Source organism: Brachyistius frenatus, unplaced genomic scaffold, assembly GCF_029030835.1.
Source record: "Brachyistius frenatus isolate BFR_SWC_R1_liver_20210118 unplaced genomic scaffold, ASM2903083v1 Contig_4, whole genome shotgun sequence".
Classification (NCBI taxonomy): Eukaryota; Metazoa; Chordata; class Actinopteri; family Embiotocidae; genus Brachyistius; species Brachyistius frenatus.
Window position 1 is genome coordinate 4,042,694 of NW_027210603.1, and position 27,660 is coordinate 4,070,353.

Consider the following 27,660-nt stretch of genomic DNA (forward strand, 5'->3'; position numbering starts at 1 on the left):
TGTACGTCATCAGACCTCGTCTTCTTATTTTAAAGTGATGCAGTAACATTGTAGAGATTCTTTAATGCCATTGTGTGTGTTTGTGTGAATGCACACACTTAGCTGTGCATCGTTTAGTGTGCCTTTTAGAACAAATCCAGACAAACATTCTGGAGTTTTAGCCAAGCATCCACCAAACAAAAGCACTCAGCTGTACCAATGGTATTTATTACTGGCACACATGATGAATGTGCTTACCGTCCTCATACCCAATGAGATATGACAGGAAGAGAACTGTCAGTGAATTAGCTCTTATTTTCTCCTGTCTGGCTGCGTTTGTGTCTTCCTCCCTTTCTCTGCACCTCTTTCTCCCTAATTAAAAAGCCAAATCAGGAGTTTAACTGCACAAACTGTGCCTGCCAGTGACATTCTCCAGCCTAATCCTCATTTCAGCCCTCTTTCCTCATCTCTCTCTCCTCTCACGACTCTAAGTATAAAACCACACCAAAATCTTTTCTCCCCAAACACATAGATTTATTCAAATGTTTAATTTGCATAATTCAGTATTTACATAATTGATTTCCAAGGATGCATTTCTCACCATGTGAGGTGGTGTTGGAGACCAAAAGGTCTCATCCTGCCATACACACACTTTCACAAACACATACACACACACACACACACACACACAGTCTTAGTGGAGTGTCATATTCTCTGCCTCTGTTTTTCTTTTTTTTCCTACTCCCATAGAGACATAGACACTCACACACTGTGTTGCTGGGCTTTTGGGATTTCAAATCTAAATCAAGCATGAAGCGTTGCCAAGCTGGTGCATCTGGTGACCCTCATGGCACACCAAGCAAACAGAATTTAGTTAAGCGTACTGTAGATAATCATACTTATTGAGAACCATTAAATTGCTGTGGTTGGATAGAAGGAGCATCATTAATTTCACTGTGCTGCTACATTATTTGCCCCTTTTCACCTATGAAGTAGTTTTGTAGATGGAGGAAGTTTTTGCTTCTGATGGCATGCATTCCATCCATGGCTCCAATTTGTTGTCATGAAAAAATACAATATATATTTGGAGAGGGGAAGTTGGATTCACCTCTACTGATGAACACTAGTTACCTTCTGTGATTAGATTACATTAGATAGGATATTGTTTGAATATGGTGAACATTTCCAGACAGTGCTGCACTTTGGTTTACATAAGTGCTGCAAAAAAATAGTTGCATCAAGACATTTGAAATGAAGTTGGAACCCCGACTTGTTTCTTACCTTTGTGCAGCTGGCTAATCATGGCAGGAAGTGGGTGTGAATGTCAGAATGTCCATCCATTTACCCATCTTCTACGATTTAACCTGGCTTGAGTCGCCTGGCAACAGGTTGAGTAGGTCAGCTCAGATGTCCCTTTCTTCTGCAAAGTTTTCCAGCTCCTCCTATCCCGAGGATTTTCCAGGCCAGACGAGATATCCAATCTTTCACTCTTTTCTTTAGTCTTTATGAATCTTCCTTCTCATCTTTCCTTGACGTCATGATGTTTTCCACCGACTTCAAAGAAAACTGGTCAGTAAAAAAATAGTACTTTTTACTATTCAACTGTACCCCATGTTTGAATGTCGGTTTTGGAAAGTTACAGAAATAGTCAGAGCTATTAAACCATCCAATCAGCAGTTCTGATCAATTTTACAGGCTTTTTTAGAAGAGGAGAAGAGAGCCGGTTCGTAAGCTGCTTAGACTTTGGTGTGAAGAAAATGGTCACTTTGGTTTGGGAGGTGTGTGTTAAAATTGTTATTGTTAGCATAAACTATCCTGGGTCCACTATCCACTGTGAGGCTGAGTTTCAGTTGAAATTTTACGTAAGTGTTGTTGCTATGGACACTTGCAGTTATCCACGCACAGTTTTTGAAATACGCTCAAACTGTTGACCTGAACATCTATTTGATACTTTACAGATACCTAAACCAAGAGTCTGCGGCTGTATTTATTTACACGGAGATGGTCATTGATTAACTTAATAATACATTACTACATGTTCTGGCTTAATGGATCAAATCCAGGGGAACTGATGTACTTTCCTGGCTGTGTTTTTGCTAGCTAAGTTTATCCAGACTTTTCAGGGAACTCAGAGCCACAAAATCAATGATTGGATGTACATTATCTGCTATTGACTGCTGTGGCCCATGGACTGCACCAAACAGCTTGGTTGTGTTTGTCTGCATCTGTAACACATCAAGCCCCCTTCACCTCTCTTCTAAAGTCTTTCATCTATGGAAATAGGACCTCAACACTCCTGTGAGCGCTCTGTTGGGGTTCACACACACACACACACACACACACACACACACACACACACACACACACACACACACACACACACACACACACACACACACACACACACACACACACACACACACACACACACACACACACACACACACACACACACACAGTCACACTGGGACACATATTCAGTTTAGGGCCAGCCACTGAAGAGCAGGGAGGTTAAACAGATGGCATCGGCTGTATCCGTTACACAGATTACCAGACACACTCTTTCTGCTGCAACTGGCTTTGTGAGTTCACCTCATTTAACTGAATGGTCTTTTTATGAGGCATGGCAACATTACAGCCACCTACTGCTCTAATCTATCCCTTTCTGTTCCCAGTCTAATACCACACTGGGAGCACTTGGTAGGGAAGGCAAGGCACAATATGTTGTCCTGTTTATCTCTTAAAATTCTTTAACTAAACATTCATTTGGTGGCTGATGTGCTGTAACATAGAGTTGTCTAGCATATGCTGTCATATATTTTATGGCTGCATTCAATACATAAAAATATGCAGGTCTACAAATGATTATATAAACAGAGATATTAAGCAACTAATCTTCAGTTCCGGCTGGTCTACTAAAAGATATTGTAAAATAGACAATAAATATAAAACCATATAAAGTAACGTCTAATTAAATATTATTATGCAAACTAAAAATGGACACTTCAATTAGAAACAATTCGCATTAAGACAATACTTTTCCTTCAAGATGTGCTAAATGATTTGAAATAATTTTTGGGGGATCATGCAAAAGCACAGACTGTCATGAGAGTTGTGTGCCATTATATGTTAATGCAAGGTATTAACTCATTACTACATTTCATCTGTAGTTTTTTTTTTTTTTTTTAGCTTTTTAACAAAATGGTGAATGCATTCATTTGCAAAGCAACCAACACTGGCTACAGTGGCTACTCAAGGGGAACTGTTTGACTCACTGGGCGCCGAGGGCCAATATTTCAAAATTGGTCAGAATTGAAGTGTCTCCGATTGGCTTCATTTTCTCACTGTCAAATAATCCATGTAAGAGGGTTGGCTGGCCTGAGTCGCTTTGGAGAGATGGGCCCGTACATCTGATACAAACGGATGCCATTTTTGTACACCAGTAGTACATTATTGTGTCACAACAAAGGTATCCACTGCCAAAACCTTCCCTTCCATTCTTCTTTTTCTCAACAAGAATTAAGAAGTGTCATTAAATTCAAGGCAGTAAAACAAGACATATGAATGAGCAGGGGTTGCAGATGGAAGGTTGACATGCATTGACGATGCCACCAGGATGACCAATGCAGAGAACGAGTAGAATTTCATATGTTGTTTCATTACTTTGGCAAACTACCGAGTCCATTTTGGGACATGTTGGTTTCATGGTGATACTGTCAGAGAATTACATCCCATACAACATCAGACATTTGGCAAATTAGGTTTTTATAACTAAAGATTAGTCCTCAGTCTAAAATGTCTCTGCCACAAGCTGCACTAACCTCATTCCCTCCTTGATCCTCTTAGTTCTTCTTCTGTTATTTCTTTCTCTTCGCTGGATGTTTTCTTATTCTCCACATAATGTGTGGTTGTCCCTTTCCTTTATCTATCTTTTCCTCACCTCTCTTTCTCACTTCCACAATATACTTGTCTTCTGTGCTCTTCCTCTGTCTCTATAACTATCTCTTCCAACCCTTTGCCTTCCTTATACCCTCTATTGTCGCACTAACCACTGTTCCTTCTCTCTCTCCTAGCCAGCAGATTTGAATGCCTGGGTAAGCAACGCTACTATTGCCAGTGCCTGATTTTTTATTTATTTTTTAAAACTTTTCCTTTGTCTCTCTCACTCTCTTTCTTCTCTATTCAAATGTCATGTTTTCATTGTGCATTAAAGCGAGGCTGCAAGTGTGCTGCCGCCACCATTCCACACAACAACACTTTGAGAGGTATTCAGCTAGAAAATTGCACATCATCTGTGCTGCTGGCAGAGGTGATTTTACACACAAGCACACATACGCACACATCCGTTAAGCATCAAACAGCCGCTGTAGAGAGAAAAAGCATGGTGTGCACAGTATAGGGATTTGCAGATGTGCTCTTTGAGGACTCACGTGCCTGTTAAGTATGGATGAGATTAGATTGGATTACAATAAGTGTAGTGTCAATCAGTGTAAGTATGTGTGTCTCCATGTGTGTACCCACCATATGAGCAGAGGGTAAAGATGATCAGTGGATCAGGCAGGGAAGATGTTGTTTTTCTATCTGATCTATATCACTCTCACTAATGCACAACTTGGAAACAGTAATCAGTCATCATTACACTGTGTGTGTGTTTTCTAATACAGTCTTTCTGTTCCAGTACTACATAAATCCAGGCCCCAATTGCTGCCTCACCGGCAACCAGTTTCATTGTGCTCATGCACCATATCATGTTCATACTGCTGCTAGCACTGCTTCACTCATTACCCATAGTGGTGAGAAATAATGTGTGTTCATGAGTGCTGTATGAGCACTGATTGACAATCATTTTGAAACATAGACACACATTTCAACCTCTATAGATTACATGTGTGCAGAATTTAACCATGCTATTAATTCCATGCTTATATAACTCCCTATATCTCTTCATAAGGTGATGTAATTTTGCCATTACAGTGACCCCTCGTTTTTCGCGGGGGTTACGTTCCAAATAGAAACCGTGATAGGCGAAATCCGTGAAGTAGTAACCTTTATTTTACAATTGAAATAGATAGAACTGGACATTAAATATATCTACGTTACATAGTCGTAATGTGATTTCAATGCACGATGCAAATCCGTGAAGCAGCAAGACCGTGAAAGGTGAACCGCGTTATAGCGAGGGTTCACTGTATATACGACTCATTGTGCAGCTGTTGTGGTTCTCCTTTGATCACCTCCATACTCTCCACAGAAAACTTCTATACAGTTAATGGATGTGTTCTGAAAATAAAATTGAAATTATGTTTTCATATGAAGACCTACAAGCACCATATTGTCTATTTAAACACATGACTTAGTCACTGTTTATTCAAAAATGTTTCTTGCTTTTATGTTCCAGGTGAAAATCTTTGTTCTTTGTCATGCTGTTCAGTTTTTTTTAAATTTTTTTATTCAATTTATTTCTATTTTCAATGTTGGGAGTGGACAGTAGACAATGAGATGAATAAGTAATACACAGTCATACTAAACACTGAGCTCACGGCATGATGAAGGATCCCTGTACTGTCGTGTGCTTGTCCTTCAGCTGCCACATGCTTTGACAGTGCTATCATTTGTTCATGCAGACCTCATGCACCTCTCTTCTGACTTTAGCTTTCTGTCGTGTTCTGTTTATGAAGTTATTTTGATAATTTATTAATTTGAACTTTTGTTCCATTTTTAAAATCATGTAAGGATACTGAAACACTGTGAAGACTCATGCTGATCAAACAAGGTGTCTTCATCACAAAAGTCACATTATGACTTTTAGAATATTTCAATTAGAAAGTAAATCTTTAGTTTAAATCCCCCAGTGCATGTTCATTTCTGACTTCAAGCTGATCTGGCGACTTGTTTTCACGGTGTATCTTTTTGACGTCTGCTTCCTGTCTTCCTCTGCTTGCATGCTGCTTCGCCATGGCCCAAACTGTGGGTCTTCTTTCCGCCAATCCACCATCACGCTGCCTGTCAAAGCTTGGCTAAGCGGGCCTATTAAAGCCTTTCACCTCATCCTAACGCCAGCGATGCCATGTCAGCCCCTGCTACAGCTGTGCCAGTCTCATGCCACCTGAGTAGTTTTGTAAGTTTTGTTACATTTCATGGACCCGCCAACGAAGAGCCGTTCTGTTGTGCGTTACTTTGCAGTGTGGATGTTATGGGTTTTGTTTGTGTATTATCAGAATTTTTCATCAAACATTATATACTTATAATGTAATGATATACATATAGAGTAGTGGATGGAGTAGGAAACATGTAAGTTCCTGGAAACAACACAGCTTTAAATACAGCTTGAATTTTATGCTAAACCACACACTTGGGGACGGTATAATCATATTCACCATGGTCTCCCAAAATGTCAGGGTTGTTATGTTTTGTTCAATGAAAAGATGCCGAGCCTCTAGCTTAGTTTACATTATATGGGCAGAAATTTGGACAGTGTAATTTATACAAGTGCCAGTTTAAGACCTGATACATTAGCTCAGATGCCTACTTACATCATGATTGCACAGTAGTAGAAACAGTTCCAGTGACTGCAATGGAAAACACAACAGTCATCTGTAGAATCAGTAAGTCCCTCCAAAAATATTTCACAATGCCTTAATGGACCACTCACAAAATACAATAAACCAAAAACATGTGTAACTGGGGCTAAAAACCAAAGAAATTACAGACTGAATTTCCTTGAACTACAGGCATGATTTTCAAACATTTTAAACTGAATTAAAAAAAAAAAATCTAAATTGAACTCTATGAAATAAGACTCATCTTACCATTACCCTGTTTACAAAGGCTCGAATGAGAGCTAACTGCTGATGTGACAATATTTGTTTTTGTCGTTGCTGTCATGACAACACTGGCAGCAAACAGCTATTGCACGCATGCTGCGTCATGGGAAATGTATATCCTTCAATTGAAAGTGGAGCATCATAAATTCTATAGATAAAAAAAAAAAAAAAAAAAAAAAAAAAGGTTTGACTTGTTTTCCACTCAATTTTTAGCCCCGTGACTCAGTTTTGGTCCCGACACACGAGTTGAGAAATCTCAAATTGCGAAAATCCATACCATCAAGTGTGACTTATGTGAAATAGAAAAAAAACTATGAATAGTTTATTTTTATGGGGCTCTGTACTTGATGTCCCCTGAGCGTGGTTCTATATCTTGTTTGGAGCTTTGAATATTTGAGGCAAAGCTCTCTTACCGATCTTAATGTTATCTATATTTATTTATTTATTCATTTATTTATTTTTTTAAGCATCTGCAGTGGACGAGGGAGGGGTATGTGCTTATGCGCCTAATCTCCTCAAAAAAATGTGAAGTAGATTGATTGATACCTTCAGTTCTATTTTAAATCATAACTCAGATGCGTAATCAGAGGTGTCATTTGGTCTATATTTTTCTATTTATAAGAAACCAGTCATGTTGGTGAGGGAAAGCAACACGTTGCCTCCTTTCATTGCCCTTCAACATTTACCTCTGGTTGGTGTCCCAAATGTGCAGCATACATGCATTTAAATACAGGAAGTGAATAAGTTGTTTTAGCCTACTACTTTTAGCACCACTTTAACCACTAAGTCTCTCTCTCTCTCTCTCTCTCTCGCTCTCTCTCTCTCTTTGTCTCTCTCAGGCCAAACAACTGGAGATGAAGGAAAAGGAACTCGCCGGCATATCAAGTTTCTATAAGGAGCAACTCGAAATTCTGGAGAAAAAGGTAAATTTCCCATTTTATAAAATTGTATACTATGAAAAGGAAATCACCAGAACTCATCTGATACGCTTTCTCCATAAGCACGTTTCCTCAAATGTGTTAGTTGCAGTACATCAGTTGAATTCCCAGATGTTCATCAACACAATTTTTGCAAAATGGATTGCCACTAATTTGCTGTCATGGTATGTGACATTTTTGAAGAAATTACATGATCTTATATATAGTAATAAGAATGTAAATCTCTTTTCTTAACTTTTTTTTCTTGATTTTTTTTCTGTGGGTTAAGATTGACCTCAGTAATGACATAAAAATATCATGTCGGCTTTTACTGAAAAGAAATCTTGACAAATCAGAATATCAAAACAAATCTTAAAGCGACATATTATTCACTCTCCCTGGAGATTAAAATCGTGTTGAAATACACGACCCTCAACCCCATCTTGTAAATATCAAGTCAACACACCGGTATCAAAATGTAAATTAATTGAAAGTTTCAGCAGGCACGTATGAGTCACGCATCAGCTGTTGATGGACCAGCACTCAAGAAGGGTTTCTCAGATAGCTTTAGATGTCTAATGAAATGGACTGTGCTTTTCTCATCAGCACAGTATGTTCTTTCACCAGCAACCCTGTGGTCTTCAAAAAATGGAAAAAAAACTAAAAGCTGCTTGTTGGATGCTTTTAAAAATTATGTCCTATGTTTCCTCATCCTGAACGCTAATGCGTCATTGATATTGTGCACCCTGTAAAAGCCACCAGCAGCAGTGTTTTAATAAAGCTTGCTTGTGTTTTCCACAGTAAACTTGGGCAGATTTGTTAAAAGATTTTGTGAAGAGCTGTGTTTGGCACTGTGACTTTAAGGAAGGAAGAATTGGCTTTTGGTCTTAGGGATCTGCAAATGGTGGAGGAAAGCGATAATAAAGCTGGAAAGTAAAATTATAGAGTGCAAAAGAAGTAAAGAAACAAAGGAAACAAATCAAAAACACACATGACAAGCACACTGAAATATTATTCAATTCAATTTTATTTATATAGCGCCAAATCCCACCAGAGGTTATTTCATGGCACTTAACACATTAAAGTCCTTACAGCAACACTTTACATTATTATACAGAGAAACTCAACAATTCCCACATAAGCTAGGAGGGAAAAAACTGCTCCTTATGGGAGAAAAACCTCCAACAGAGGGAAGGAAAAACTCCCTCTTAACAGGAAGAAACCTCCGACAGAACCAGGCTCAGGGTTGGGCGGCCATCTGCCTCAACCAGTTGGGGTGAGAGGAGAGCATAGAGAGAAAAGGACAGCATAGAGATACAAGAGAAGAACTGTTGGTGGAGACGACAAGCGCAGGGCAGAGACATGCAGCTCCATGGCGGGACATCTGCAAAAGAAAGAACAGAAACTACGCGAGCGAGGGAACTGAATGGAGACAACAGATAATAAGCAAAACTATGGGAAAGAAAAAGATGGTGAGGTATAAGCCAATTGAAGAGTAGGAGGAAAGAAAAGAAGCTCAGCGTGTAACGAAGTCCCACAGCAGCCTCGGCCTATAACAGCATAACTAAGGGTTGGTTCATTATGATCAAAGATTGCAGGATGTAGAGGCCAGATGAAGCAAATCGTTTCTTTTCTTTTTTTTTCATTAAGGATGCATTGACCAAACTGACATCAGAGTACACAATGAAGTAATGAAAAGGTAACAGGCAGACACACATACACTCCCACACTGTTTCCCCATCCTGTTTCTCTCCTTACATCCACAGCTCTCCCTCAAGTGTTCAGCAAAAACTCTTTGGGACTTGATTCCCTCTCCACCCATCGCCTCCCCTCCCTCCGTCTCCCCTTCCCTGCGGCAGGGCCCATCAGGCAGACAGGGGACCTTATCTAGTCCCTGGCACTCGCCTCCTTTAGGCCTCTGAGAAAACCTTTTACATAGCCGAGTTAAATGGAAGAGCCCCTGCACGCCATGCAGGAAGCTGCACACGCTGCAATGCTTGACGAAATAAACTGATTGGCAGAAGAGTGCAGGATGCTCTATCTTTCTCCGCTGGCCGCAGCAGTCCCTTTTTTCTATCTTTTTTTTTTCACCGCTCAGTTGCTCGCAGCTGACCTGCATGTGGATGAGGGAGGGAGAAGGAGGGTGACTGAGAGGGAGCGATAAAGAAGCTATATGGACTGTGCATTAAACAGACAGTCTATCATGAGCCGGCGTCCAGCGTCCATCCCCCTCCGTCTCTTCCTTCATTTTCTGCTCTTAGCACTCCATTCATTCAGGTTCTATTTATGCCCCGTCTCCATTTACCTGCCTATCTTTCTTCCTTTCACTCTTTAATACCTGTTGAAGAATTCCAGTTAGGATGAAATATACAGCTACTTAAATGTTAAATTGTGACAGGCACTGTTCATATACAAAAATGCAAAACATAAGCAGAAATAGTAATACCATATATTATGCTCGTGACATAAATAATGATGAAATAATGTCTTTAAGAAAGGTTTCCATAGTTTAGCATTGACACATTGTTAAGCCCTCGGCACACCGAGCATTATCATCCTTCCTGAGTGATTTAAGTATGTGAGTTCACACCGGGCATTATCGTGCGTCTTGTGATTGGATCTCATTTCTGTCCTTAGTACACAAATGATGTAATCACATACATAAGCACATGACCACATCCAGAAACAAAGAAGAGGAGTGGAAGCAACAAGCATTAAACAAAAAGAGACATTTTTGCTCACTGGAGCCTTATTTTAATCCATATTGGAAATTTACGACATATTTCATGTTTGTAAATGTCTGAACAAAGTATAGTGAATTTGTAATTCACAATCTGAACCATCAGGACCCGATCAGTTTAGCTCAGATTATCTAGTTATTTAAGCAGGTTACCGGCTCTGTGCTGTGGTGGATAAATGAACTGTGTGAGGAGGCAGCAGATCTTTCACAGCTGTGGGTCTGATGTGAAATTAAACGAGATAAACTAAAAGAAAAAAAATCTAAAGTCAGAGGAGTCTTTAATGAAAAAAAAAAGTCATGTAGACAGCCTCTGTTTTGAATCACTAAATAACTGCTTTATAGCCGCAAGTTTGCAGGTAAATCTCCTGTTTTTGTACAGGATCACGCAGGATATTTTTTCTGATAACAAAAAAAAAAATATAAGAGCAGATAGAGATCTTCAGATGTAATAACTGTTTGAGTGGAGGAAAAAACATCCAAAACAAACACACTGTAATGTGACGGTAACACTTGGAAGCACCAGGTCAGATACTTACACAGGGACGTGGCACCTGGAGCTGCATCTCTGTCTGTTCCTTATTCAGATGATGTCAGCTAAGTAGGTGTTCCCTTAATGTGGCTCAGTATGTATTTGCCATCACACTGCTAAATGAATGTGACCATATGCATCCCAGTCCGCCTCCGAATGTGGTCTGAGCATCTCAATGCGTCCTGGCTGCGTTCACACCTGCACTTTCAGCTCACCACTTGTGATCCAATCATCCAGGAAGGATGTTCATGCCAAATGTGTAGAGGGTCTCAGATACGACCACATTACATTTTTGTAGAGAAAAAAAAAACATGCACATGCAGACACTCGTGCTCAGTTAATTCTACTGTGGATGTCTTGATGATCTGAGCCAATTATTTAAGCCAAACAGCTAGATTAGAAGGAGAATCCACTAGTAATTGGTGTGTGATCTTCTCTTGAATCAACATTTTACTTTGGCTTAGCAGCAGCCTTTTCTCATAGCCTAATAACTGTGTGTGTGTGTGTGTGTGTGTGTGTGTGTGTGTGTGTGTGTGTGTGTGTGTGTGTGTGTGTGTGTGTGTGTGTGTGTGTGTGTGTGTGTGTGTGTGTGTGCGTGTGTGCGTGTGTTGATTACCTGTGTGAAAACACACTCGAGTGTCCAGTTTACCGAAGGGATGAATGATGATAACACACTATTGTGTTTGTCTAAAGGCTTCGGAGGCTGTTTGAGTCCACCACTGACACAAATGTGAGTGTAAATGTGTGGTTATGTACAAAGACTATAACACCTTCTGAACATACCAGTACATCCTCTAATTCTCCTTTCTCCCGATCCTCACCAGTCTCTCTCTCATTTATTTTTGGATGCCTCCCTAATCTCTCCGCAGTGTAAAGGTGGAGTATATCTGTCTTTCTGTGGCAACATACCCTGTGACTCTGTAAACAAGTCTCACTTTTAAATTCACCTCTTTTAATCCCCCCCATCCCCACCTCTTTGTCGACTGCTCCCTCAGAAAGAAAAAAAAGAAAAATTAATCCGCCTTCGTCCAACCGTGGAGCGTGAAACAACCCCTCCCTGACAATCCTGACATCAGCCCATCTCAGTCCACAGCTCCTGGAGGGTGTTCAGACAAGTGTGCATGCAAGGCTCATGTGAACACAACCACTCACGTACAAACACCGATTTAGTCACACACCTGGATGTATGCAAGCTGATACACAAATACAGCACACATGCACCCACACTAATCCCTTCCATGAGCTTTTCCAACAACCCCAAAACCTCGCTTCCCCCCTTTGAGGGTTGTCACCCCCCTTTTCTGTCTCCCCACATTGGACTTTTGTCCCCATGGGTGGAAATGACTGGGAAGAGCTCAGAGTGTGTATGCCAGTGATAGTGCTACCACTTCTCTGGTGTCATAAGACCTAAGCTAGGACTGTTGCTCGGCGTCTGTTCTGTCAATAGAGGCAGAATATCATGTTGATACACACAAACACAAAGCAGTCCCCCAACATTTCAACTGGGTAAGCTGTACCTGTTAGACCAAACACCGCCATCACACTTCTATTCTTTTTATTTTCCTCTCATGTACTTGTTTTATCCACATGGCCAGAGACAATGATGTGTACCAGTAGCTTTTGCTGCAAAATTCCTTCCATAACCATCAAATCTTTTCAATTTTCTTCAATGAAAATTCATCTGTTATGTGGGAGAGATATGATGTTTTAGCTGAAAACAAGAATTGCCTCTCATTTAGAAGACTTGTGAGATTACTGAAAATCTCCAAAGAATACATGATTTGCAACAGTAAAAACAGTGTTTGCAAAGCATTCTTGTGAAATAATTGGCAGCATGATAATCAGTCAAACAAATTGTTGTCATTGCATGCCATCTAATTAAAGGAGTTCTGTGATGTGAATTTTTTTTTTTTATTCATTAGTGGTGCATGTCCTGGGATGTCCATTTGTTTATCTTCTTCCAAGCGGGATCACATTATCAACCACCGCCTGACCCCTTCCAAAACCTTCAAAACAGCTTCAGTAGGAAACACTAAGAGACATTTTTCACTGCAGGGACTTTGACTTGTCACAAAGCACAGGTGTATTAATGATGGCTACATTCACCTCAGAGTTGGTCCTGCTTTTGTGCTGGAGCTTTTAATTGAACTGAGCTGTCATTAATTCTATCCGTACTTTCCCTGCTGTGACGAGTCAAAATGTCTGCCGCGAAAAGGTCTATTGTCAGCAAGAAGTTCACTTTACCCTTAAATCATCTACTTGCTGGTGCCCCATACTCTCTGCGTCCTGCATAATCAGAGGCACCCATGAGATCAAGCCCCTGTGGAGCCATTTTTTTGTAAAATTTGTGTTATCTTCATTCGAACACTGGGTGCCCCACAAGGCAACCATAAACTTTCAAGTTTCAGCTGAGCTTTCCTCTGAGTCTTCCCACTGAGCCCCTGACCTTAGGCTAAAGGCTAAATCACTAACATGTGGCTAACTTCTTACCATATATTCCCAAGGAGTCTGCCAAAGTATTAGCTAACTCCTATCCAACAAGAAATGAGACTTGCTGTCTCTTTAATGTCCATGAAACCAGGGTTTGGTTCCCAGAACTGTCAGATCACAGGTTCTATTGGTAATAATGTAAACCTAGTAGATTAATAAAGTATCTTCAGAGGTTCTAATGTCTGGAATTGTTTTGCTGCAAAGGTACATGATGCTACGATGAAGCATACTTGACTTTTAGTATTTGGAGTTGCAGTTGTTACCCCCCGTTGAGATGTGATATTTAAGCCTCGTCCATACATTGTGAGTGGGGAGACTTGGTGACAACGGGAGTCTAATCCTGAGTCCTGTCCTGGATAATCCAATATAACACAGCTAGGAAGCATAACTGGCAGGGATAAAGTCTTACACCTAGGGATGTTTGGCATTTCCACTTTCTGAATTACTGTGGCAGCCAAAAAACAGGACACAAAGTCAGATAAAATAGGAAAGGTAAACTGTATTTGGACACATTTGATAATGTGTTCTCATGTACACTGTCAATAACTTGTTTGCAGTCCACAGTTAGAAAAGCAAAGAACATTGATTCAGCATTATACTCCTGTATTATTCTTGGACTCACAATGGACAGTTTAAAAAGCATTGATGCAGCAGAACCACAGAAACAATATTTTTTTTAGTCCATGCAAACTTTTTCCTTGTCAAACCGGTGATGCCTTCATTTCCCACAATGCAACGTGACCACTACATCAGAGTAACATTGACTAAATTGATACTTGAGTCCCTTTCCATTTTAGTGTCTTTTTCAGAAGTACAGAAAAGAAAATGATAGAGGGGCAGATTATTCAGGTGTAGTGACTACTCACAGATAGGATTAAGGAAAAGATGCCTGTGACATTACTTGAGTCTTCTCCAACACCAGACATTCAGATCAGGAATAGCATGTCTGTGGATCAGCTTGAAATAATGAGATATGAAAATGACTCGAGGGCACTGGAGAAGTAGAGTGCTCGGGATTGTGGGGGAGGTTTGTGTTTGATCCCATCTCTTCTCTGCTCAGTCACTTCAATTATCTTCCTCTCCTATCACCCCATCTATTGGGAATATAGGGAATAATTAAGTAAAAGCTTTAGCGCCGTGGTTATTGGTTTAAAATGGTGATTACTGCCCTGTGAATGTGTGTGAGAGGGTGGCGAGAGAGATTTGCTTTGTGTTTGGGGTATTCTAGACAAACTGTATTTCACGTGTTGTGAAGCCAAGCCTGTAAGGTGATCATCCATCTTACAGAGGTGATGATTTTAAATACTGTTTTGTACTGTGGCTGGAAATCTGCGCCCCTTGCCCATTTCTAAAACTATTTATACTCCTACCTAGTCAGTATATCACTTGTGAGCAGCGCCTCAGACCACGATGTGGTGTAGTTAACACCATTGATTGTTCACGTAAACGTGGGCCGTATATGACCTTCCCCGCGAGGCACAGCCTCCATCTGTGTTGTAATTGCTATTTAAATGCCACGGTTTCTTGCATGAAATAAAACATTATAGAGTACCAACGGACCATCAACAATCAGATTTGTAAGCAAGCTGTAAAATTAAAGGTCACTAATTTAACGAATGTGACATTTCCAATTGGGTTTTATCCATTTTGCTGGTCATTGCTGGCCAATTAGGCCTTGAATTAAAAGCAAAAAAAAAGTGGTTGAAATTGTAGTCATGTTTTTTTAAATATACTTTGTTAGGATCTAATTTATGGGACCTAATTTAAAGACTTAGACATAGTGTGTCTTATTTTTTGTTTTGTAAAGCAGCCTGCCTGAGTAGCCTTATACTCCAAAATAAAGTCCTGAATTCACTCTCACATTTCTTTGTGTGTGTCTCTTTGCCTGCAGAACTTTGACAACTACAAGGAAACGGCTGAGCAGTACAACCAGGCAGCTACGAAAGCTGAGGCTCACATCCGGTAATTATAAACACTATGTTTGTGGAAAGACCCATTCAGTACACTCATAACATTGTTACTCCATCACTGCCTCAGTCCTTTTGTTTTTAAGTGTATCATAGGGTAAAGCAATTGACTGAATACACCTGTGAATAACCTATGAGTTGAGGTTTAGACTGGTTTCTTTCTCTGGGCTAACCCTACAAATCTAACTGGAAGACTGACACTGTATGGCACAGTAGAAAGAGATTCTTAGCACAGTGGATCACAGAACGAAACCAGGTGAACAGCTGCCAGAAAGCAGATGTGGTCAAAGACCGAAGTGTGAAGGCAATTTGTAACATTGAGATTCAATTAATGTGAACACCTCTCCTCCTGCAGCTGCCTGACTGTTAAAACAGATTTCTACACATAGTAGTGAGATTGGGTAAAGATTTGCTATTTATCACTCCTTGTGAGTCCAACCGCATAATAATATTGTGACAAAATTCTTAAACTAACATTTCAAGATTTACTGTTTTCCTCTCTGGATAAATAATGGGTAAAAGGTTTCTGAAGTGTTTGCAAGTCAAAATACTTCAGAATATACACGTTTAATAAATTTGAATGTGCGTCTACTAAAATATAAAATTATTTAGACTTTGTGTAAAATTGTAATATTGACTTTTAAGATACATTTTTTTACAAAAACAATTTCTACATAATGCTTCAAGGATTTTAGAGACACTTTTGTTTATACCACCCACTACAGTTGGGTGTCATTCTGTTCTGTATATATTATAATTTTGACATTAATATGCTCACCTTGGTTTTCCTTTATAATGACACACCTCGACATTATCATTTATCTTCTTGCCTCTACTGGCTTTGCGGTCACAGCAAGAAATTATTAACAACTTTCCCTATTCAATGACCCCAGTCTACTTTGAAGAAAACAGAACCACTGTGACTTTGCAGGAAGCAGATGTGCTCCTCTTGGAAAGCATAGTTCAGACCTCACCTCTGGTCAAAAATCTTGTCAATTTAATTCAACACTAAACTGCTGCAACGCTGGCACTGATGGAGGATGTGGGTCTTGCCAGATTTACTGTATGCCTCTCTATAACAGCCATTCTCACGGCTTTTTTGCCATTTAGTCAGAAAGCCATTTTTCTCCTTTCATTTTTTCCCCTCTTTTGCTGAAATGATTATTGCAAAAAGCTTTTAGTTTTCGTAACACATGCTTTTTCACCCTTGCTTCAATTTCTTACTGAACATCATTACGTCTAACAGTAGTTTAAATTAAACATCTCCAGGATAAAAAGCATAAAAATCATCATGTAGGCCTTTATCTTTCCCCCAGATGCCAGCAGTGTTACTGTGAATGTAACCAAGTATCATATAACTCACCTAGAACACACAAAAAAATAAAAAATAAACAGAAGATTTTGAAATATCTGTGCACAACAATAATAATTTAATAACTTTAATTATTGAATCCTGAGTGGCTGCTTTAATAACACATCTGAATAAATTAAATGGATTAATCTAAATAGATTAATCATGATTGATGAAAATAATACTTGTGCCTCAAGTCATTAATGGGTTGGTTGGTTGATGTGGTAGTGCAGAACTCTCTACAGTATCACCTGCATCTGCCTACATCTGAAATGATAGACAGTCACCATCTGCTTAGTTCACAGTCCTGCTTTACCTTAAAAAGGCAATCATCCAATCCGTCCAAAGATTCTGGTCACGTGGTCTTCCCCATTCCCAATAATTTGAATTGTCATACAAGGAAAAAGATTTAAAACACAGCAGTGCTGAAAGTAAATGTGTGAATGTTGTTGTTGTTATTATTATTATTATTATTATTATTATTATTATTATCATGAAGTCAGCAGTGGAGTGAAGCACACACTAAAGTGGATTCCTGGAAACAGCAAAAGGAAAAAGTAGGTGCTTGGTCTTTTTGCCAGCTTTGTACTGTATGATGGGCAGTGACCTCATCTACAACGGTGCCATCCTCATGCACCTGCTCCATTGAATTCAACAGCATACAATTCTAGTCCAAAATTTTGTCCAAATGATTACATTCGCGAGGACTTGCTATTGTCCATAGCTGCATGGAAGAGGTTAGAAGATCACCTCAGCACCAGTTCGCCGGAGGAAGAGCATTTTGTCCTGCCACAATGTGCTGCTATTATTTTTTCAGTACACAAACTTTCACTCCTTTCGCCCCTTTTTCTATCTCTGCTACGCATACAGGCGCACTTTGTATTCAGGCAGCCATGTGCTCGTCATGTTCTGTCAGGATTTGGGCAGTGTTTCATTGTGCCATGGTCACGCTGTCATTTCACACTACACTGACCACCCAGTAATTATTCTATTTACCCACTGCTGAAAGGGAGCAGTGGGGGGTGAAGCACAGTCCAACGTGTTATGTAGCAACAATCTGTCCTTTTCTTCTGTCTTTGTATCTGTCTCTGACTGTGGTTCAACCTCTCAATCTCCATTTTATTGTCTCATTTTTCCTGATTCTAAAATAATCTTTGGTGTGTTGTTACTCTGCCCATTGTTGCAACGTTTTCTGGTTTTATTGGTTGTCATCTTTTTCTTGGACCTGCGACTCTCTTGTGTCTTATTCTTCTTAGATGTTGTGAGATAGAAAAGGACGTTCATTGAGCCTAATGTCAGGTGAAGAAAAAAGTATTCAATGGATACACATCTCCCACTCGTGTTGATTGGATTTTGTCCTCTTCTTTATCCGAGTAGATTTGTTTGTATACGTCATACTGTTGCTGCTGACCTGGACATGTCGTATGTAGATATACAGGCCAACACATTAGCTGATGAAGCCACAGGCCACATTTGAATGGCATAGAAACCACAAGCACCTAATAAGTAGTACAAGAGCCTTTGGTATTCCTATGATTATGGGGATATCACTTCAGAGGTAATTGCTGAATAAATACCTGCATTATATACAGATAAAGGACAGGAGTGAACTGAATGTTTATTTGTAAACACATAAGTGCAGGGCATGTCAGTCATGACTCATGTCACTGAGTGGCTGAGAAGATGCCATGAGGTAGTTTGTAAAGAGATTAGTTTTCTGTTCTAATGGAAGATGGTGACTGATGGCTTTTTTGGATGGAGTGGTCAAGGTGACCGAGGGAGTATTGGAAAAGAAGAGCCAGCAGCTATAATGCAAGGTGCCATTTCACCAGCAGTAGGAAAAAGAAAAAAAACATGGATAGCTGGTGTGAGGAGTGTAGAAAAACTATAGAGCCCCCATGAGCCCATTTTGGAAGACTGAAATGAGGAAGAGTTCTATAGATCAGTCAGGGACACCACACCAACAGCTCCCTTTTATAATGTCCTATTGTTTATTGACAGTTACAATGGTCCTATTTTAGCTCCAGCTATAATTCCAGGTTTGGCCCCAAATAGTTGGAGTGCAAATGTTTAAGATAAAAGCTGCCTCACACACTTCTTTATTAAAAGCAAGGCAACAAGATGGAATACTTCCTCTATTCTCCGACACCGGACAGGTCACACTCTCTAAAGCATTATCCCCGTGCAGAGACATAGCGAGTGGTAAAACGTTATCGAGTGTCATTTTCTACTTGCCAGCATGAGGCATTTAGAGGAGTTCATCCATTAGCCTTGCCTTGGGGTGCCGATATTCCCCAAAAATACCTCACTATAGAGACCCACCACATTGCAGCTGAGCTCACCTTAAGATCTAAAAATCCATTAATCCTCTTAAAAAAACCTTGTTACCCTCAAAGTGTTAGCAAAGACAGAACCTAAGTGAGCCTCAGGTGGATGTCTGTGTGAGGATTCACCAGAAAGTAACTCCTGACAGTTTGTAGTTAAAAGCCTACTTTCATGTTTGTTTCATCTGCTTTATTCTGTACGTGTGTCTACTCTTGTGTGTGTGTGGGTAGCGTGTCCAATTAGTGAAACAGACAGGTAGCTTACTGTAAAGATCTCTGTGCCCTCCGCAGTAGTAGACCGCTAGTCATTACTAGAGACAGGACCTGTCTGCTCTGTGGACCAACAAAGATTTACTATTAAGACAAAAGGCTGAAGTCACTGACACACTGTGCCTCATTGACTTCCTCTGAAGAGTATATTAAGGAACACACACAATCTGTGCAGTCAGATAGGTGAGGGTTTAGACAAGCCTGTCCTAACAGCGCTCATCAGTCCAACCACAAGTTTAACAGTTACAGTTTTCACTGCTACATTTCTCCACACATTTTCATCAAGTCATTGCTTTGAGGTTTTCAGGGATCCAGTGTTGGCCTAGAAACTTAACCCAGGACCCGACAGGAGTCTGGTCGAAATTGTTTTCAGTCTAATCAGTTTGGGTAAAGTCTTGTTTTATTGCTCAAGGTTTCAAACCCATTTATCTGTATGCATAATTTGAAGGCACCACTGATCTCACTCTTTGTAAACTCAAAATGTAAAACCTAATTCAGATCAAAACTAGGCTGATTGCTCTGGAACTAAACACTGAATCGGCTGCCCACTGTGGCTGAATGAATGAAACTGATATTTTATGATGACATTGAGCTACATTGAGTAAATATACATTTAACTGAATTGGTTAAGTCCTGAGACCAATTCGACATCCATATGTACTTCCCAAATGTATTTGAGGACTCAGGATCAGCTGATCACATAGTGCATCGTTGTCATCATAGGACAAAAAAACATTTAGATGGAGAGAATGAACTGTGAATTTCTGAAAAAGATTGTGTGCATTAAACCTCTTTTTGACCATCAGTGCTTGTAAATCAGTGTCACATGAGGCTGTTTCCAGGATTACTATTCTCAATGTTGATTTTTTTTTGGCATCAACTACATTCTGAAAATTATTTGGTCGTTGTTTTAGAGGTTATTTTATCCATGGATCCCTTTTTTGCATTAAGAACTCTAATAAGAACATACAGCATTAACAAAGTTTGTAGTGAACAATTATGTAGTGGAACATAGGAACAGCCATACTCACTCATCCTGTGTAACATGCAGCAGGGTGTGTGTAACACAGCATATTTCATTGCTTTTTCTGCTGTATGAATTTGAAAGCTCTGCTGTTTTTGTGAAGAAAAGTGAAGTTGTTTGATGAAAAGGACAAATGGAATGACACAAAACTGGAATTGAAACTGTTGATAAAAAGGCTAGCGATAAACGCTGATAGCGGCCTCCTATCATCCCCAACTTGAGTGAGTCGTCCAACCGCAAGTTTTCCTGATTGAAAAGTTATCAGTGATGAGATGTCACACACAAACACACATGCACATGCGCCTCTTATCTTGTTCCAGCGTGTCACCTGTTTTAATGAAACACTGTCCTTATCCCCCCTCCATCTCCCTCTTCCTGTATTTCCACAAAGTGAGGTTGGTGGGGATCAATCAGCCATATTTTTTATCCTACATTCCTATCTTCCTCCACAGCTTTTCATCTGCCAGCGTGTGAAGAATCAGGCAGAGTTCTGTCTGTCGGCAGTCCGTGGCTTGTAGTTCTTGATTGTTATTCCCATTTGAGACGGAGACTTTGTAAGTGTTTCGGTGTAGTTACGATTAAGAGAAGTGAAGTTTTTGGCTGTTGTCACATTGTGTGATGTGAGCTTAGGATTTAAGTGTGCTGCATCACTTATCAAAGGTGGGATAAGTGATTATTATGACTAGCAGAATAATCATAGCCACTGAATTCTGTCAGTCCTCAGACACTTCATTGGCTTTATGAACTAAAGCTGTAGCTTTGATTTTATGTGATTGTAAAGTAAGATTTCTGCCAGCTGAACAATGATGTTGTGAATGTTATCCTTATGGCAGTTTCATTAAAGCTTTACAAAGCCTCGAACAATACAAGACGCATGCTCCGTCATTCCTTTTGATCTCACCCCAGCCATGACATCTTTGATCCACTGCTCCCTTCCTCTCCACTCAGCGTAATATTAAAAACCAAAAGTATAATGCAATGGCTTCTACTTTGGAACCCAAATCTTTGTCATCATACATTATTAACCACACACACACACACACACACACACACACACACACACACACACACACACACACACACACACACACACACACACACACACACACACACACACACACACACACACACACACACACAAACAACACCATCTTAGACATAGAGAATAATAAAATGCTACGCCTTCACAATCTTTTCAATTACTTCTTATTGCTTTATTCCCCAATGTCATGCTTTGCAGCAGCACATAACTTGAGCCCTCTTCATAAAAACCACACACTGCCAAGGTGAGACAAAAAGTAATGAGAAACTTTAACAATTTCAGCCTAATCTTTTTCCCTCAACTCTGCACGTATTTATGCAAAATGTCACTGGCAGAAAGCAATTGGAGTGTTGTTTTGCTTCTTTCCCCTGCAAAAGTTGGCTATCAAACTAGCTGGGGCGGCTAATGTTTTTCTAATAAGAGCTCACCTTTAATTTCAGTCAAACGAGGCAGTTGGTACAGATTAGCAGAGGCAATTTTCTGCTTCAGATTCCATTATTAAAACACTCCTGCTATCAGAAAGTTTCTTGTTGAATAGAGAAAAGAATGAGATTTTTTTTTTCCTGGAGTTTGGATTAATACCTTGAGGCTATTGTTGCTGTTATCTCCCATTCTTAGGAGGTAATGCAGAATGCCGACCAGCTTTCAAGGTGCAAAGTCAAATATCAACCAGTCATATAATTTGAATCATGTGATTAAAACTCTTTGTGGCTGAATTTAACACAACAGCATCCTCTTCATTTGTCATGCAACAATAAAAATTCTCAAGGTCTTACAAGTCCTCATCTTTCTGTCGCTCATGGATGTAGTGTCCCTTTTAATTTAAAGGGGAGGCATTGAGCCATGAATCCTATATTCTGTTCCTCAAGGCTATTTAGTATTTTAACAGTAAGTCAAGCCAACACATCACAGAGTGTATCCAGTTTTCTTTAACATGGTGGAAGCTGTGTTTGTCCACTCTTATTAACATTAACCAGTTTATTATGTAGACCTCTATCGCACCTTATCAGTGTCCCAGCTGAATGATTGATGGACGCACGTTACGTGAATGTTTGTCAAACAGTCAACTGCCTCCTGAGCACTAAGCGGCGTGGCACCACATGATGTGGCAGAGTCCAAATGCAGATTGTGACGGTTGCCATGGGCTGCTGTTTGTCCATGCAAGCTGCAAGGGTTATTTGTCATTTAATACATCACTGTCACATTCTCTCCCTCTCTCTCTCTTTCCCCTTCCCTCCCTCTCCCCCCCTCCCGCCCTCTGCCCCCCTCTCCCCATCTCCCTCATTCTCAGGTTGCATTCACTTCTCTTTTCATGAATATTCTCCCTGCCAGTGATTTATTTAATCCTGTTGCTCTACCCTTCACTGCACACACAACCACACACACACACACACACAAAGACGACACAGTACACATACCAGTGCAGAGAAAATTCTCCCACAGTCTTGTTTGTGTGCACGCTTTATCTTGTGCCCCCACACATGCCGTGCATTTACAAAGCACAGATCACACACACATTTATTGTGTGTGTTTCTCAGTGAAGGTGGGGACTTCTGAGCTCATTCATATGTGAAGGATGCATGATTCTGTAATTGTTTTCTGGGATGGCATGGGGTTAGCTGTGTGTGTGTGTGTGTGCGCGCGCATGCATGATTGCATATATAAATGTCAGGTGGTCAGCTTTCCAAAATAGAAAGGCATGTCCCATCATGTCCCATCTTCATTTGACATGATAGATCATGTGGCTCATTTCAAATTGAACACTAATTCTTTCTCGTCCATCTCTTGCTCTTTTTATGCAGCCTAACAAAATGACTGCGAGATGACATCCTGAAGTTCATTACACATTTATGTGAAGCTGTGACGACAAGTGACACAGTCTGAGATATTTTGCTTAGGTCTGCACTTTAGAAAACTTTAGATAATACATGTCTAAACGAAGTCTTTTTTGAGTGAGAGGGCAGAGAGTTTTTTTTTTTTTTTTTAGGTTTCTTTTTCGTTTAGGCTTGAAGTTCATTCTTGTTCTTTAAAATACCAACTGAGAAAACAATCTTACCTCCAGACATGATAAGAATGGCCATGAGTGAGTTCTTTCTTATCTATAATCCCATGAAAATCTGCTGATGAAGATCATGCGATATGATCCAAAGCCCTGAAACCCCTATTGAATGGACCTTGAGGCGTATCTATTCTATTGTTGGTCTTATTTTATATTTGAACCCGTAGAGTTGCATTCCCATTTGTTTCTGTCCATTTCTATTCCAGTCTTTTCTGTTTTGTTTTGTTGTATTCTATTTTATCCCATTCTTTCATGTTCTATTTTAATATGTCTAAAATAATGCCACAATTTAACTCATTAAAACTCAAGTTAAAACAAAACACACAGTAAGGCGTGGAGGACGGCAGTATCAGCAAAGCAGGCAGTGAATGGAAGCGTGTTGCGTGTGCTGTTGTGGGTGAACACGAAACGATGATTGAAGCTGGATGTCGGCTGATCGAAGGGAGAGGGAGGGTGAACACATGGTCCAGATTTCATCTTCTGGAAGGCCCAGCTGAACTTTAGCCCAGCCAACAACCCTCCATTGTCGACCCTGTTGAGGCCTTTAAGAGAGCGGGAGGTGCATCTCAGAATGATCTGTTGTGTTTCTGTTGCCGTGTATATGTACATTGGCGTGTCTGTGAGTGTGTATTCTTATCCGTATCCCGGTCCTTCCAGTTGCGGGCTCTGTCACAACAGCAGGTAAATTACCACAAGCACCGGAGCACTCAAGGATTACCCTCCTTTAGGATTAGCATTCACTCTCTGTATATGTTTTTGTGCACGTGTGTATGTGCCTGTTTGCGTGTGTGGATGTGATTGTGTGCTTTTGTCGACACACATGTACTGTATGTGCGAGTCAGATAAAGGGAAAAGAGAAAGTTTTGACTTTGACTCCCTAAGCTGCTTTGTTAATGCATAATTCATTTCTGTACACTGGCTGCCCCTTCAAGCCTTTGAAACTATCTCAGTTTTTTAAACTGAAACTGAAACAAACCACAAACAATCTTTATTTTTTGAGACACAAACTAGAAGTTGTTCGTGTTGCTGTAAGCTTCTATGAATCACTTACACTAACACTTACTCCCTTGTTCCTTGTTTGTGTGGCTGTGGTTGGAATTTCCATTTTTACAATTACAATTTACAGCTGTTTTGGTTGTTAGTTTAATGATTATTTGATTTAATGTCTCAAAATGAAACAAACACTGCAACAGTGTTTTTTTTATTTCCATCATTGACGGAGACCTTGAGTTGGAATAATTGTCAGCATATTTTGCAGGTTCACAGCAGAAAACTAATTTTTTCTAACAATCTGCATTTTTTGTTTGGCATCTCCTTCCATCTCTCCTGACCGTGTCACTGGTAAAGGTACATATAAAACAATGATCAAGAGGATGTTTCTTTTTAGGAAAATATTTCTCTTAAATCACAAAGAGAAATTTACATTTCAATACAATGCAACACTGAAAGCAAGAACTCTTAAACATTATGCAAAAACCATTAGAAATTCAGATTTTAACTCCCTTTTTTATATTTGTAGATAATGTTTACTTGGCCAAGTCGACCAACTAATTATTCTTTTCTTTGATTTGAATGGTTATCAAAAGCTCATTCTCAGACAATATTTGCTTTATTAAATGTATTTCTGAAAGCAGAAGATACTAGAAAACATAGAGATCTCTGTATGTGACAGTAGATGAACAGTGGGAAGTATTAATCAGTAGTTTTTATTTGGTGTGTATGTCGATAAAGAATAACTGACACTGCACGACTGGCACACCTGAAACCAGACAAACAGGAGAAACTCCTTTGCAATACCGTGAACTGTCCAAAATGTGCAGCATGGTGAAGGTAGCCGAGGGATTTGAGTGCACACAGTAACCGAAGACATCCCCTTTCTCCGTGTTCTGTTTCTAGGCCCCGGCAGACTGCGTCTTTGTGCACTGACCTGCAGGCCAAGGTGCTCCACTGCTACAGAGGAAATCCACAGCAGACGCTGGACTGCTCCAGCCTGGCCAGACAGTACATGACCTGCGTCCAACAAGCAAAGAAGGTAGGAAAGTAGGTACTTACCAGCCTTAGTGTCTTTTAAACATGTGTGAATGTTTGAGTGTGCCAGGTTACAATCAATTTCCCACTCCCATAGTTGATGTCTTCTTTATCACTCCTTCTCTCTGCATTCCCTGAGTGACACACTTCACCAAATAATTTGGAGCAGCTACCTGTCTTTTAAAGATACATTTCAATTTGCCTACATGTTTTTTTTTTAATTTTTTTTATAAAGAAGACTAGACATAAGGAGAGCAGTGAATTAGTCAGACCTGAAAGGAGCTCGACAGTGACACTGACAGCGGAACAAAAGTGTGAAGAGACAAAGAATCCATTCAGTCCCTCAACCAAATCAGATTACTTCTGAGAATAGTAATCTACATGTTGGTTACTTTGACACTTTAAATAGGAAGTTAGATTAATAAGACATGCTTATTGAGCGGATTTTTAAGTCACCAGGCGTGCACTGTGTTTTGAAACTTTCTGATTGGAAGATTAGACTGTTATTAGTGTATTAAATTGAGTTTTGGCATTCAGCGCTTTGAAATGAATTCTGCTTTCTGCTGATGCTTTCGCAAATAGTGTTGAGACCCTATGCTTATCTACAAAGTGCTTATTTTACCCAATTTCTCCATCAAAAAAACAATAATGAATGGGGCAATTTACACATTATTATCATGACAAAATGCACTGATATGGCTCCAAAGTAGATAAAAGGCACAAAACAACAATCAATGAATTTGGCAGTTTAAACGGTCGATGAAAGCAAGGAAAAGGCTCACAATAAAAGCAATCAGGCTTTTTAAACTGGTTCAAAAGAGCCATTTGCCAGTGGGATGGTGCTCTTTGGGGGGACAACAGTGTGTTTCCATGAGTCCATTTTTTTGTGTGTTATATGACTTCAGATTAGAAGTGTTTGTGTTTTAAAGAATAGATAGTAGTGCAGAGTAAACACAAACTGTTTTTTTTTTTATTTGTCTTTGAGGCACTCGTTTAATTGCGATTCAATCAGGCGTATCTTTGACAGAGTGAGTGGGAATGAGAGTGAAAGAATGAAAAACTGGGGGGGAAGGGAGGGCACTGAAGAGACAGAGAAAGTGTGAGTAAAGAGGACAAATGAATGAAAAGGAAAGCTTTCATCAACACTACGCCCGGCTCGCTGTGAGTGAGAGTGTTATGGGTCGTGAAAATTCCCCTTGTATTTTTGAGAAATGCTAATTCTTGGAAGAATTTAACGCCGCAATGATCAGATCCATTTTATTATTCATGCAGCATGGAGAGATGGACCCCTGTTGATTGTCCTCTGAAGACTAAAAGTGTTTCGGCCTACATTACATACCCCAAGTGAACATCAGTTGCTGACCTCAGTACAAGATCGATTCGGTCAGTCATATATTCAGGTGTTAGTCATGTTTACAGCCTGTTTTGACGCGCCTTAGGCCTTCATCAGCACAACCGCACATCAATACTGACTCAGCTGATTCACATCTGACAATCTCACAACTTGAAGACAAGAATCACACGAACATCACAAAATCAATACACTGATTTCCTACATCTGAGATGTTCATCTCCCACAGGACAAATACCAGAACGGGCTTCAACCTTAAACTGTCCTCCTAAAAGAAATGAGAAGTTCTATCCTGCTGGAAAAAGGTGGATTTGAGTGATGTTGATATATGCATTTAAGTTTTCAGACAGTCCTTTAGATGCCAAATGTTACTGTTTGTTCTCTGTGTTTGACTTATCAATTAAAGTTTTTATTTATTTCATATTTTAATAGTTTCTTTTACTGTTGCAATGCAGGCCAACATTTTCAACCAGTCTACCTTAAATTCATGTCACATGGAAGTTGTTGCCTTTTTAAAATTTAATGTCTGCTGTCTCTCTTTGGGAAAAAAAAACATCTTGATTCAAGACATTTTATCAGTGAAGTCTTCTCTATCTAACCTTTCTTTAAAGGGATAATCGAACAGAGATGAAATCTTTTGATTTAAGTGGTTTGAGCCACTCTTTTGAAAATAGTGGGTTTTCAGGTTGACCTTTAAGACTTGTGAAGAGCTCTGTCCCAATCTCAGACTTAAAAAAGGCACATAAATGTTCCCAGATTGAAGAT

At 39.8% G+C, this 27,660-nt stretch overlaps 1 protein-coding gene across 3 annotated transcripts in view; it reads left to right on the forward strand.

Moving 5' to 3' along the window:
* Positions 1-27,660, forward strand: part of chchd6b (coiled-coil-helix-coiled-coil-helix domain containing 6b) — a 53,441-nt gene that overhangs the window by 13,692 nt on the left and 12,089 nt on the right. Inside the window, exons 5-8 of one of the 3 annotated variants that reach the window (XM_069711488.1) lie at positions 4,053-4,073; positions 7,643-7,726; positions 15,371-15,441; positions 25,413-25,560. In XM_069711488.1, the coding sequence (XP_069567589.1) occupies positions 4,053-4,073; positions 7,643-7,726; positions 15,371-15,441; positions 25,413-25,560 (324 nt within the window). The remainder of the gene's footprint in view (positions 1-4,052; positions 4,074-7,642; positions 7,727-15,370; positions 15,442-25,412; positions 25,561-27,660) is intronic. The other 2 variants (XM_069711484.1, XM_069711497.1) reach the window with 2 other exon arrangements.